This window comes from Lichenostomus cassidix, chromosome 1 (genome assembly GCF_008360975.1).
Source record: "Lichenostomus cassidix isolate B80296 chromosome 1, HeHo_3.0, whole genome shotgun sequence".
Classification (NCBI taxonomy): Eukaryota; Metazoa; Chordata; class Aves; order Passeriformes; family Meliphagidae; genus Lichenostomus; species Lichenostomus cassidix.
In genome coordinates this window covers 93890218-93903126 of record NC_139479.1, presented here as the reverse complement: position 1 = coordinate 93903126, position 12909 = coordinate 93890218, and the positions used below count along the sequence as shown (strand labels likewise).

The window sequence follows — 12909 nt, the reverse complement described above, 5'->3', positions numbered from 1 at the left end:
CCCAGACCTCCTCTATTTTCATTTTCCTGCATAGGGTCTTGAGCAATCTGTCAAAATGTGATCTGCAGATGGAAATCTCTAGCATAAAGCAAAGCACAAAAGGCAGTCAAGTTATGTAAAAAACCAAAACTGGACAGAACCCCCAAAAAACCCCAAAATCAACGAATATCCCTAACTAGGGGCTAGGGATTGAATGTTGCATTAGCAGTTTCAAGGAAAGCTGATGATCATTGTAAACCTTTAACTCTTGTTCCTTAATTACAAATAAGTAGTGAAAAGAATACAGCAGCAGCTATGTAAAGTTGTTGTTCAGGAAGAATTACTTCAATAATACTTTTGTGCAAAAAACTACTGTGCCCAAAGCAGTGGGGAATTGTCCTGTCTGCCTCTGTTGAGGTGAGTGAAGGTGTGAATGCTTAAAGAGGCTGAGGGTTTGTCCACTGAGCTCTCTGCTGCCATTTCCCTGTGCCAAAGATCCAGAGTGCCTTTCTTGAGTCTCTGTGGAAACTTAGTGATGTGTGGCAGGAAAAAAATGGTTGATTTGCTTCAAATATTGATGCACCCTGGTCTGCCCATGTGTATTTGGAGAGTCCTTTCTGGCAAAGTGGTGCACAGATATTACAAATGGAGTCAAAGAAAATCGATGTTCATATTACAGATTGTTATCTAGCAAAGGTTGAGCAAGAAGGGAAGCAGTGACCATGAGTCCCCTGCTCTCTACCTGACTTGGAGAAGAAATGCTGGGCAGCCAGTAGCTGGCAGGACATCAGTCCAACCACAGCCCCAAATTTTCAAATGTACCTTAGAGCCTAATATGCTGGTTTTGTGAGTGAGATGTTTCCTAAGGATGTTGGAAAGACCGAGACTATGGTTCTTACTTGTCTCGAACACAAGAGCAGCACACTTTCCTTTTGTGCATGTGTGTATGGAAAGGAGGTTAAATCATGTTTTCCATTCTTTCTGAAACATTTTGAGAGCCTTAGGGAAAAGTGCTAGGGAGAAACAGTGCTATTACAGATAAGCTTCCACATTATCCACAGCTAGAGATGACAAAAATAGCACACAATTGGGACCACAGCAAGGACTGGAGTAAGGAACAGTCAGGGAAAGAGAGGGAAGTTTCTGGGTTTTAATCTTTGAGTGGGAAGAGATATCGTGAGCCCTGATCACCAGTGGTAATTAACTCTCAAGAACTGCATGAGGATCACTACAGATCTTGCAGGGTATAACAAACAAGGCATAATTGTTAAGTAGGATGATTCACTGTTAAAAATGATTAATCATTCTATGAATTTTGATGAGGATGAACAGATATAAAGTATTAATTGCTATGTGATGGTTAATATATCCTCAGGCTGTGTTAGTCCTAATTAAAAAAAAAAATTATGTTCACTTTAGCAAGATTCATTCCAGGATATGATACTATTAAGTATAAGCATAGGCATTAAAATTCTGCCTGAAAAAAGCATGTTAGATAGTTCTGGTCCTGGATGAATTTGATCTGTCAAAGTTGATGGTATTTATCTGAGAGCATTTACCATAAGAATACTTTTATAGGGGACCTGGTTTTGTAGCCTATAGATACTCTGGTGATGGCAAAGGGAACAGAAGTGTTTCTGTTGTCTATAATATGAGGATCTGGAGCCTTGAGATAAGAAATTTGAAATTAATGAACACAGTTTCTGTAATGCCATACTCCAGTAGCATCTTATCGTCAACATACCTGTAAAGCTCTTCTTACAAAGTTTCTAGCAACAACTATTTTTACCTAGTCTTGCTCATTTTGAGAGCTTTAGTAAGGAAGCATCACTCCCTGTAACAAAGGTTCAGTATCCTCCCTTGGTCTGTTCTGTAGAGTAGCACATACAGTCATCCTTTTTTTCTGCCTGAGCAATAGCACTATTTAAAAACCTGTCTTGGATACTGAAAAATAAATCCATTTCCCTACGCAGGACTGAGCTCTAACAAAAAGTGAGCCATGGGAGATAAATTCTGTCTGAAGTCATGACAGGTAACTGTGAAGACTGGCTTTTAGAGTAGTGTAGTCTTATTTCTATGGTGCTGTTGCAAGTGCTGTAGTTCCATGAGTATCACTAAGAGGTTATGCAGGATGAAAAACCCATAGGCTAGCAGCAGCGCAAGCTCCATACATGAGAGAGGAAGTTTATTCCAGGAGCCCCTCTGCCTATACCTCTCCTCTACCACTCAAGGTCCTCAAATGCCATCTTTTCTCTCTCTGAGCAGAGCTCTTCCATGTCTGCTTCTGATAATGTGGGGATCACCTGAGCATGGTATGAACTTTGGTTTTTAAGTACATGAAATTTTGAAGAGGTATTGTCTGAAATATGAACTTTACAGCTGAAATGTGGTATAGAAAGCTTGGAATCAGATTATTCCAAAGCAGCCTGAGTCATGAGTTAGCAATAGTGTCAGCTCTAGCTAAATTGCCTGTATGTTCTCAGATTTGTGCTGTCATCCTGGGACCTGTTTCAGCAGTATCCATCTGCATTATAATCAAGCAAACAAACTTGCCATTTGATTCAGGTTTATAGTAACTTTATTGATGAAGTTCAAAGCCTTCTGTTAGTAGCATGTATCAGTTTTAAGATAAGACATTTATATGTACATAGTTCTGTAGGGCAGGAGGTTCCTATGCATTTGTGAAATACATGTTCCAGACATGGCTTGTTGTTATTCAGAGAAAAGCAAAGGAAAAGGCAAACCAATTGTTTTGGGTTTGTCTCACATGAGGGCAAAACTGAAGTAACTTCCTAGATGTCATTGGTAGGATAAGGCTTCGCAGGACAAGAGTGAACAGAGTTCCATTCACAGAGTTCCACTGACTTACTCCACATCATCCCTTGGTGAGAACATTTACATATCTTTGTGAACTGAGCTACTATTGGAATACTGGGAGTAAAAATAGAAGGCTCAAGGCTCATCTTCTGAATATTGCACTGATCAGGTGATAGGCTGAAGCATGAAATAATGTTGTGTACAGATTATATAGGTATGGATAACTAACTTATACAGCACCTTCTTCAAACCAGCACTCAATGCAGAATGCTCTGATCTCCATCAGCATGGAGGTCTGGACTCTTCCAGCACTGTGGAAGGTCATCTTCTTCACTGCACTAGGTGAAACTATCAGTCATTCACCCTCAAATGCCATCCTGGTCAGGACAGCAAGGATGAGATGATATCTACAGTCAATTGTAAATAAATATTAGCAAGCATTTCAGAAAATAGTGTAACAGAGCTCAACCATAAAATGAAGAAGTCTACAGGCGTTCAACCAGCGATGAATAGATTCTGGAGAGTTTGTGTTTGTTAATACATTTTATTGCCACTTAATAAATAGGAAACAAAAGCAGGTAGTAAGGTTTTCTTCCTTGTTATCTGCAGCACTGGTGATGACTCCAGCTGTTGACCTTAGGAGCTTGGATTATTTGCGTTTGGCAGCACGTCTTTCATCTATTCTCTTCATAGCTGCCTGCACCCATTTCTGGTCAGGGCTTACGCAGATTTTGACACCTTTGGCAGTGATAAACCTACAGGAAGAAAGAAAGCAAACCCAGTAGGAATTAAATTCTAGTCTCTAAACCCAGGCCTGCTGTTCTAGGGTTGTGATGCAGAACATGAAGAAAAGTGTGGTAAAACAATATCAAATGCTGGAGTTTTTAGCTATTAGCTGGAAAAACAGCACTTAGAAACATTATTTCTGTATTTATACCATAGGTAACATACATGGTTATGTGCATATATGCTAATATTAAGAAAACTGAGCATAGCTGCTCTTCTGGGATTTTTTTTTTTTTTTTTTTTTTTTTTTTTTTTTTGTTAAATCATGGTGAACATTTACCGCCCAGGAGCAGATTCCAGATTTGATAAAATTGCATGCTTGTGAGCTCAAATGACCAAACACAGCTCCTAGCAGGACTCAGTTAGTCCACATCTTTTCACATGATCTTTCCTCTTGACTCAATTCATGCAGGAGCCACTGACTGCTCCAGCCTTGCTGAGATTTTCCCCGACTATCTGAGCACAAAAGATGTGACTGTCCACTGAGCTTTCTGCCATTATTCATGAGCAGCACACATCTGTCAGCTCTCTGAGGCCCACTCCTCTCCCCTCACTCCCTTGGCTGCTGGGCGACTCCTCAATGGAAGATTTGGATAGGTGACCTGAACTAGCCAGATTTAGTGAATTAGGCTGTGAAGTGTCTTCTGATGCCCCTTCCCCATCTCATGGTATTGTTGTTTACAATTCACAAGTGTGAAGGTGAAGAGTGCACTGGGTACTTACATGATGGCCTCTGTTGGTATTTGTTGCTTTTCATAGCTCACAAGAGTTCGGAAGTTCAGTTGCTTTGTAGACAGAGTGACACAACTGAATTTGCGCATGGGCTGACTACTAGCACTCCCTAGAAGGGAAAAATAGAAATGAAAAGGGAATAAATATTGTATTGATATTTAGCCATAATTTCTTAATAAACTAGGGATTCCAGAAGATTTCTAGTGGTAGTTTGACCATGAATGTCCCATGATGCACATCCACAATACCAGTTATGCAACAGAGCTTCTGATGCTTTCTGTGATGCATCCTACTATCTCTAAAGTGTTGTCTATCCCTAGGGAGTCACTGCTTTCATAGCAGTAGAAGTGTTTGGCATCAGTGATGATTAGGTCTACATCACCTGCAAATAAGTTCTCATGTGGAGGCAGCACTTAGAACTGGCACTTTACTGGGTGGATTGCCACATATCATTTGAATGTGGATCAGTAATTCCTCCTGCTTTCCAAGTGAAGAAAAGGAAAGTAAGACCACTTCTCTCACTTTCAAAGGGAGCATTACCAAAAATTGTTGTCAGGAAGGGAGGTATATCTGCCAGAAGAATAAGTGCTTATATCCTTTGGCTATAACTCTGATTTCATAGGCACCGGTATGCCATTTAATCCTTGCTTTCCACCATGAATTTGACACAATTTAGAGAAAGGCACTGGTGATTAAAAAAAGGATTGTGATATTGGTGTAAAATTTTCTGGGCAGTTCTTGTCTTACATGATGATAACTAAATATAACAGCTCATTTAGGTGAGATGAAGCATATGCATGCATTAGTTAAAGTCTCCACTTGCTAGTTTCTGCTTTTCTCCCACAAAAGAAAGACCACTTAGGAAAGCATGAGAAGGACAAACAGAACACTGCTGTACTCTGTGGTTTGTTTCAAAAGAATTTATAGAGCTGCTGGCTTGAGAAAAGTCCGAGAGCTATTCAGGTGCACTTTGCTAAATATAAAACCTGCTGCACATAATCTCTTTGTCTGTGAGCTGTTCTTTGTTTGAAATAATTGGAATAGCTGAGTCAAACACACATCAGTCTTTGGAGAAGTTGTGGGTTAGCCAGTGTGCAAGTACTGGTAGAGCTGCAAATTCCTGAGATTTTGTTTGCCTGAGGGAATAGCTCTCCTGATCTATGCTTTAGTCATGAGTAACACAACGTAGCTTTTTTATGATTCATTACACATTTCTTGCTGCCTCAGACTGGTTTCCAAAATGTGGCATTAAAAGAGCTCAAAGACAGTCAAGCAATCCTTACGAGTCCTGGAAATATTTTCTCTGCTACTACACGATCTGCAAGGAATGGATGCAGGGAATAGCAGTAGAGCTTCTCAAAGCCTAGGAGCAAACCCCAACTGCTCTGCACCTATAATTTCCCTTTTTCAGGTGTATTGGTTTTCTTTATCATTCTTTCTAATTATTTTTCTCTCTCTTGTCAACCATCTCAGTGTGCTTTTTCAGACTTCTGGCAAATTATACAGCCTGGAGAAAGACATTGGGAAGTGGCAGTCTGTGATAGGAAGCCACTGTTGCCAGGATGAAGAGCAGTGTCACCAATCAAAATAGGAGAATGCAGTGGGACGTAGCTGGGGAGGCACTGGGTCAGCATAAAGGCTGAGTAGCTTCATGGTTGTGTGAATGTTTAGCAGATCAGTTTGGTTTTGGCGTGTGTTTGTGGGGATACCTTTTCTCTGTGTTTCTGTGTGCATATCTATGAGTTTGCATATGGATTGTATATCAGTGTTTTCTGTGAAACCTAATTGTGATGAGATGATGTGTGGTAATCAGTAGATCTTCAGGTTTTTGCTCCATGATACATGGAGCCTAATCTAAAAGCCATTGACCTGAACATCACTTAGGCAAACTTATTTAAAGCATGGCTACTAAACCAGGCTCATTTCAGTGCTCCTAATTGGTTTTAAAGAAGATGTTCAATGTATGACTCAGTGAAAAGAGAGAAGATATTGTATAACTCTATTACTCCCCTTTTTAGTTATGTTTCATAGTTTGCCTGTCTGTACTAAAAGGTTTATCTAGAAACAAGCAAAGAGGCAATATGTGATACAGAATTAGAAAAACTATTTAAAATAGAGATGTATAGTTAGAGAAAACCAAATAACAATTAATACAATAAAATTCACATAAAAGTAATATATCTGGAAAAAGAAAGAACATGCATCTTATTCAAGACATATTTTTCACAAAATCTTAATTATCTATATTACTCATGACTATGCAGCATCAGTGAGACTATAAGACATTGTGCCTTGAAGATTATTGCGCCTTATGATTTTAAGAGAGAGACTGTTGCAGAGAAACCCTCTGAGTGCTTTCAGGCACAGAAACTCTCCTTGCAGAAACCAATCACTGTTTGGGAGGACATCAGATTAAATCCCTCCTAAAGCTGCCTTTCTTGCAGTTTTTATCTGTATTTCTTGCAAGTTTCGTCTTATAAATCAGCTCTTTGAACCCTGCTCATGAGACCACAGGTGCAATGTGGAGTAATTCCTCTTGATTTGCAAACTTACCTTTCACTGTGTGCACAGTGAAGATGCCAAGCCAGAAGAGGAGCAGGATTGCTGCATTGTGGAGCTTCATTGCTGTGGCTTCTGTGTCAAGGCAGAGCAGAAAGTGTCTACAGTCAGCCCTCTTTCACAGGGTTTATATATTGTCATTCAGTGGTGAGTTCTTGTGCTCACTTTTGGGGCGTCATGGAGGGCTTGACTAGAAGAGGAAAATTTGAGTGGTAGTAATTTTTCTGGTGAGAGAGAACCACCTCCTCCTTTCCCCCACCAGTCCTTCACTAGCCCCCCTGAGAAGGCTTTTCCTGCTCAAAACCCACTGTGGTTGCACTTGCTGCTGTGCTGTGAGTTGGGTTTATTTCAAGCTGCAAAAAGTGAGAGCTCTTGTGCTGTAGTGGAAACCTGCAAGAAATGTTCCTGTCCTTTCACACTTCAATTTGGACACCTTCAGCTAAGCCACAGTGCAGAGACACAGAGTGACATTCAGAGTTCCCTTGCTGACCAATGACCACTGGAAAGGAGAACTGTGGGCTGAAGGAGGATGGAAACAGGAGCACCTTGGCTCTTTCCAGAGCGGCTGTGGATGGCTGGTCATGATATCATGTAGCTGTGAAGGGATATCACTGTTCCTCCCCATGAGCAGTGGAAGTTGTCAGAACTCTTGTGTTTGCCCTGTGGCTTGATATGGCCAAAGCTGCTATCCCTGTGCTGGGAGAAGGAAGATTGGGCACACCTTTGCACACACACCCAGATCCACTCAGTTTCCAGCCAGTCAGGCATAACTAAAATACAATGGTTTCAAAGAGGAGTAAGAGTTTATAAAGGGTTTTGTCAGGGTTTCTTTGGTTTGGGTTTTAATTTTTATTTTGTGGTGTGGACTTTCTAGTGCAATGAATGGGGTCCAAGAAAGTAACTAGGCAATCAGAGAGGCACCATTTTTAGAAAAGACAAAAGAAATATTAATTGGACTTTCATGTAAGCATGGTGCTGATAACAGGTCTGTCAGCTTGTAACAATTGTACCTCTATCAAAAGTGCCTTATACTGCAGACTGTGCCAGCCCTATCACCCAGGTTTAGGTGTCCTCTCTATGGAATGCTGTCTGAGTTATTGGACAGCATTGCTACAAATCAATGGTTTTGGGCCTGCAAATATTTGTCAGGCCAGTTGTGGACCCCCAGACCACACACAAAGCAGCACCTGAGCTGGCCTCATCATCCAGAGCCTCAGAGCAGAAATCCTCTCTTTTGCCCTCTGCTGCTTGGTAGAACAATGCAGGCTTTGCAGAGCCCACAGAGACCCAGCTGGTCTTGGTATGAATAAGTGAAAACCAGGCTGCCTGATGCCTGGGCTTGTGACAGAGGTGTAGAGGAGCTGTCAGTGCAAGCACTGGCCTAATAATGAGAATGTCCTAATTTTAGCTAAGATAAGGGTATTTTTTTTTCTAAGTAGGTGGTATTGTTCTGTGTTTTGGATTTAGCAAGAGAATAACGTTGATAACACCTGGATGTTTCAGTTTTTGCTAAGTAATGATTACTCTGAATCAGGGACTTGCTGACTAGGGTTACACCACATCAGCAACTATGAAATTTCCCCTGCTCTTACCTCCAGGCCTCTCCTAAACTGGTTAATTTGAGTTTTCCAAACTCTTGATAACACCAGTGTAAATTCCTATTCATGGCTAATGCACCATGTGGAAGTCAATTTCCTAAGATTCCTCAAATAGGCAAATTAATATTGAACCTAGAAGTGCATTCACATACATGACTTCTAGGTTTAAGGGATGGTCTGTAAGCTCAGGAACAGTCTGTGGGTCTTGCAGGTAGAGCATATGCTGTGTTGTTTAGTTTTGTACACACACATACATTCTTTGTTCGTTTTGATTTTGTTCTTTCATCTTACGTATACTGTGCAAGCCAGGGAAACCCAGGGAACAACAATGGCAAGTAGAAAATGCTGTAACTGAATGCCTGCTAAACCCACTTGCACCACTAAGGAAAGTGTAATGAAATGAAGCCAAAGTTTCAACCCCAGCCCCTAAAGGACATGCCTGATGCTACACAGGGGAGTAACTGTACTGATGTCAGTAGCATTTCTGGGAAATCAATGTTAAGTTTGTGTCCAAGCAGTATAGCAGCCTCATGTTTTGCTTGACACTGGCTGAAATCACTCCTTGAGTGAGATATTCCAACTTTTTGGTACTTGTCAGCCATGAGATGCAGGATAGCAACTGTGTCATTGACAGTAAAGAGAAGTTTTCTATGCATTAAGAAGCAAGATGGTCTCCTACTTTTGTTCATTGGTGCAGTATGTACATATGTCACCTAGAGTTCTCAGAGGAAGGGTCACCAGCTGCACTGAGCATGAGACAGCTCTGAAAGCTCAGTCCTCCCCACAGAACTTTCTGTAGATGTTAGATTCTTCTGTGGTGTTGCTTGGAAGCCTGTTACTTCTTCAGTTTTCCACCATTCTTCAGGTGGCATGGAAAAATTGCCCTGTGGCAAGTTTTTCTCCTTCTTTGTAGTTCTCACTTTCTGTGGCTTCCTAGGCTGTGGTTCTGTGTATCTGGCTTATGTCCAGTAAAGTCTGTGTTTTGGAGAAGTGTTTTGTGGACTGCAGTACCCCAGCTCTGTCTGTGGATAATTGGTGATTACTGATGTTGTATAAGGCTCATTTTGCACATATTCCAGCATGGACACTAGTGGGCATTTCCTCTGCACTGGGTGTATGACCTGATCAGCGTAAAGTGCATGTAGAGGAGGTGTAGAGCCCCTGTAAGGTGTGAACAGGGGGGCTTGAGTCTCTCCTATGATGCAGATGGGTTTTGGAGACCTGTGCTGGGGGAGGCTTCTGTCCCTCAGACCATGCAGGGGATGTGAAGTCCTTCATATGGCACAGGGAGTGGTGGAGTCCTCAGTACACACAGAAGGGAGGCTGAAGTTCCTTATTTCTGTCAGGTAAAAAGGGATTTTCAAGGATTTTCAAGTCCTTCTTAGTGTTTGAAATGATGGGAAATAAACCCAGCATAGATAAGGGGATGCCCTTGGCTAAGGCTGTGTAAAATTAGGATAAATTTTTCAATACAGTGGAATTTTGCAATAACATTGTGCCAGCAGGATTGGCCAGCTATAACTTGGTCTGCTTGCTCAGTGACCATCACAACTGTTTAATGACACCCTTGCAGTTAGTGTGTTCATAGACCTTGCAGCCCCTGACACCAGGAAATAAGCATCTGCCAGTATGGCAGGGACCAGAACAAATATGGGACTGTTGGTCTCAGCACAGCCCATATATATTAAAACAAAAGGAAGAGTGCTGCCCACCATGAGACAGGACCTTATTTCCTAGAGAAACAAGAAGAATATCCATAAACAGATGGTCTGATACTTAGTCCAAGGGATTTTGAAGAATTCCATTAGATGAAGAAAGTCAACCTTTGTTTGCCTTCACCTGGAAAAGGCAGCAACTGACTTGGACACACCTCCCCCAAGGCTGGCATCCCCAACCATTTTTTCAAGAGTGTTGGCGGTTCATTTAAAGGGCATGAAATCACCATACAAATCAGGTTTTGTGGTTGATTTGTTATTAGCAAGTAGTGATGAGAATACTTGTATAATAGACATTATACATTTGTGTGTTGCCCTAGTGAAAAGGGGGCACCACACATTGCCATCTAAACTTCGGCTGGGTCAGAAGAAAATTAAATATTTAGATTTTATTTTTGTAAAAGGCAAGACATAATGGGTCTGGAAAGTATAGAGACCATAACTGACTTCCTATGTGCAGTCACCAAAAAAAAAAAAAACCCAACAGGTATGAGGTTGTCTCTAGAGTTGTGGGATTTTTCTGGCCATGGGTTCCTATGTTAAGGGAATCAACTAAGTCTCAGGCTGAAGCAATGAACAAAGAAATGGAACCTACTGCACGGGGCTCAGAGATAGAGCAAGCTACAAAGTTATGAAAGGATCTTGGTATAGAGAGTGGATTTGGTAAACCATGATCCTGCCACTTTGAAGCAAGGGCTCTTTGGGCTTTCCAGGTTCTTAAAAAAAATCTTGTGTTCCCAGCATACAATTACAATTGCTTTGGAGCAGTGCAATGATATCTGCTTCCCTTTGGGTCAGGAACCCCAAAGCTTTCCTAACCTGAAGCTGTGGGGTTTCCAAGTGCACTGCTCCTAGGGAGTGACAGAGCACATGGGCTGTCCTGGGCCAGGCCACACACAGCTCCTGCATGGTCTGCTGATCCAGCTGTATGGATGCTTGGAGGAGCCACATTTTCCTTACTGGCCTCATGAAAGGGGCAGCAGAAGCCCTGAGGAACCAGATTAAGTCACAGTTTTCAGCACTTCCCCTCTCCTTGATGGAGCATCTCACTCTGACATCCTAGTGCTGCATGGTCTCCTGTTGAGCTCTTGGGACATTCTCAGCTTGCAGGAGTTTTGTGGGAACCTGATGGAGTCCTTGTGGAGTCTCCTGAGGGAGACCAGTTTGGCCAGTAGGGAGGGACTAGGCCCAGAATCAAGAAAAGCCCTTGGGAAGTGTGACATTTCTATATTGAATTTTTGTCCGAGGGGATCACAGCTCTCTTTGTTAGGAGAGATGAGTCAAAGTGTAATTAGAGTTTTGGGATGGTGCAGCTTCAAATGAGTGTGCAAATCTGTGTTAGACTGAGTTCAAGAGAGCTCTGCCAGCACTGCCCAGCTCAGTAGCAGCCCTTAGCCTTTCTCTCTCCACGCTGAATTGTTGAGGAGTGTTGCTAGAGAACAGCACAGCCTCACAGAGCTGCTGAATTTTAGTGCTCATTACTTCTCTGTGCATTTATATTGAGGAATTAACCCCAGCATTTACTTCCTAAGCCTTACAAATGCTTCCCTTGCTTGGAGATGCTTTGGGTGAAAGATACCCAGGTGGCTAAGACAGCAGTCCTAGAGGTCTATTGTATGAGAACTCACAGCAAACCCAATTGGTTCTAACTAAATTCTTTGGTTTACTTTACTCTGCTAAACGATTGATAGTGTAAGGATATGAAGAAAAACAGTGGCTGACTTGAATCAAAAATGAGAGAATAACAAGCTTATCTTAGCATTGATTACATAAATAAACATGGAGGAGAGGTTTATGTGCCTCTGGCATACAGCTGAAATGAATATTTCAAATAAGACCTGTCTTTCTGCTTAATAGAAAGCATCTTATTTACATTGCTAGCTTTTCCTCTTCCTGATGCTCATTGTCTGTTCCAGAAGGAAGAGGGAATTGTTTCATGATCTGAGCTGGGCAAGTGCATGGCACAAGGCAAAGAGAGATTGAATTTCCAGCCTTGCATATGTCATCCCATCTTCTCCACTGTAAAAAGGGATAAGCATTGTGAAGATTGCTACAGAAATACTATTGACATCTTTACTGTTCCAGACCTTGGTTGCTTTTCCTGTTAGTCACCAGCTGGTGACCACTGATACTGAAATCAGCCAGAGAGCAAACTCTCTAACACAATTTGAAGTATTAGAAGCAGGTGCTCATTATTACAGAGCTGCACACATTCAGAGGATTTTTCCTCTAATCAAATGTGTGTCATGAAACTTTACAACAGGATATTTATTCCATCATGATCATACATATTTATTACTGTGTACTTCCCAGCTCATACATAAAACATCACTTTTCCTAGAATTAATTTACATTTCTCCATATATTACTGGAAGTCCTTTAATGGTCCTAGAGCGTCATTTAAAGGTGTCTCTGGTGGTTGTATTCACTGGGTGCCCACAAAATTGTAATGCTTGAGATTCTCTTAAGGCATGCACTGTTTTCTCTTGTTACATGACTTGGTCACAAAACCCACTGTGTTCCTCATCATCTGTTTATCCACGGGTTCCAACTACCTTTAGCACCTTGTGTGTCTACTTTTACTTTCTTTTACCTAATTTGCTAGTTAGCCTTTAAGCTCTATTTTGCAGTTTCAAGGGAATTGGTAATTTCTATTCTCCATGTTGTCTGTAACCAGAGGCCATTCTGTGTCAAAAGTAATTTGGTTTTATTATTGACTATAT

General features: G+C 41.4%; 1 protein-coding gene and 1 long non-coding RNA gene across 3 annotated transcripts in view; one reads left to right on the top strand and one right to left on the bottom strand.

The window, feature by feature from the left end:
- LOC146445311 (uncharacterized) overlaps positions 1-12909 on the top strand; it is a 273530-nt gene that overhangs the window by 73260 nt on the left and 187361 nt on the right. The gene's annotated exons all lie outside the window — the stretch shown is intronic.
- LOC146445314 (lymphotactin-like) lies at positions 2535-7116 on the bottom strand. Its single transcript, XM_085071510.1, has 3 exons — positions 6868-7116; positions 4306-4423; positions 2535-3551 (listed from the first exon to the last, which is right to left on the bottom strand). Exons 1-3 carry the CDS (start codon positions 6935-6937, stop codon positions 3446-3448), a joined length of 294 nt encoding a protein of 97 aa, XP_084927636.1. The 5' UTR covers positions 6938-7116; the 3' UTR covers positions 2535-3445.

Bases quoted from the DNA above. Each gene is read 5' to 3' on its own strand.
- LOC146445314 (XM_085071510.1), bottom strand. From the start codon at position 6,937: ATGAAGCTCCACAATGCAGCAATCCTGCTCCTCTTCTGGCTTGGCATC. The intron at 4,424-6,867 runs GTAAGTTTGCAA...TTTCCCTTCTAG, and splicing joins CACTGTGCACACAGTGAAAG to GGAGTGCTAGTAGTCAGCCC. The intron at 3,552-4,305 runs GTAAGTACCCAG...TTCTTCCTGTAG, and splicing joins ATACCAACAGAGGCCATCAT to GTTTATCACTGCCAAAGGTG.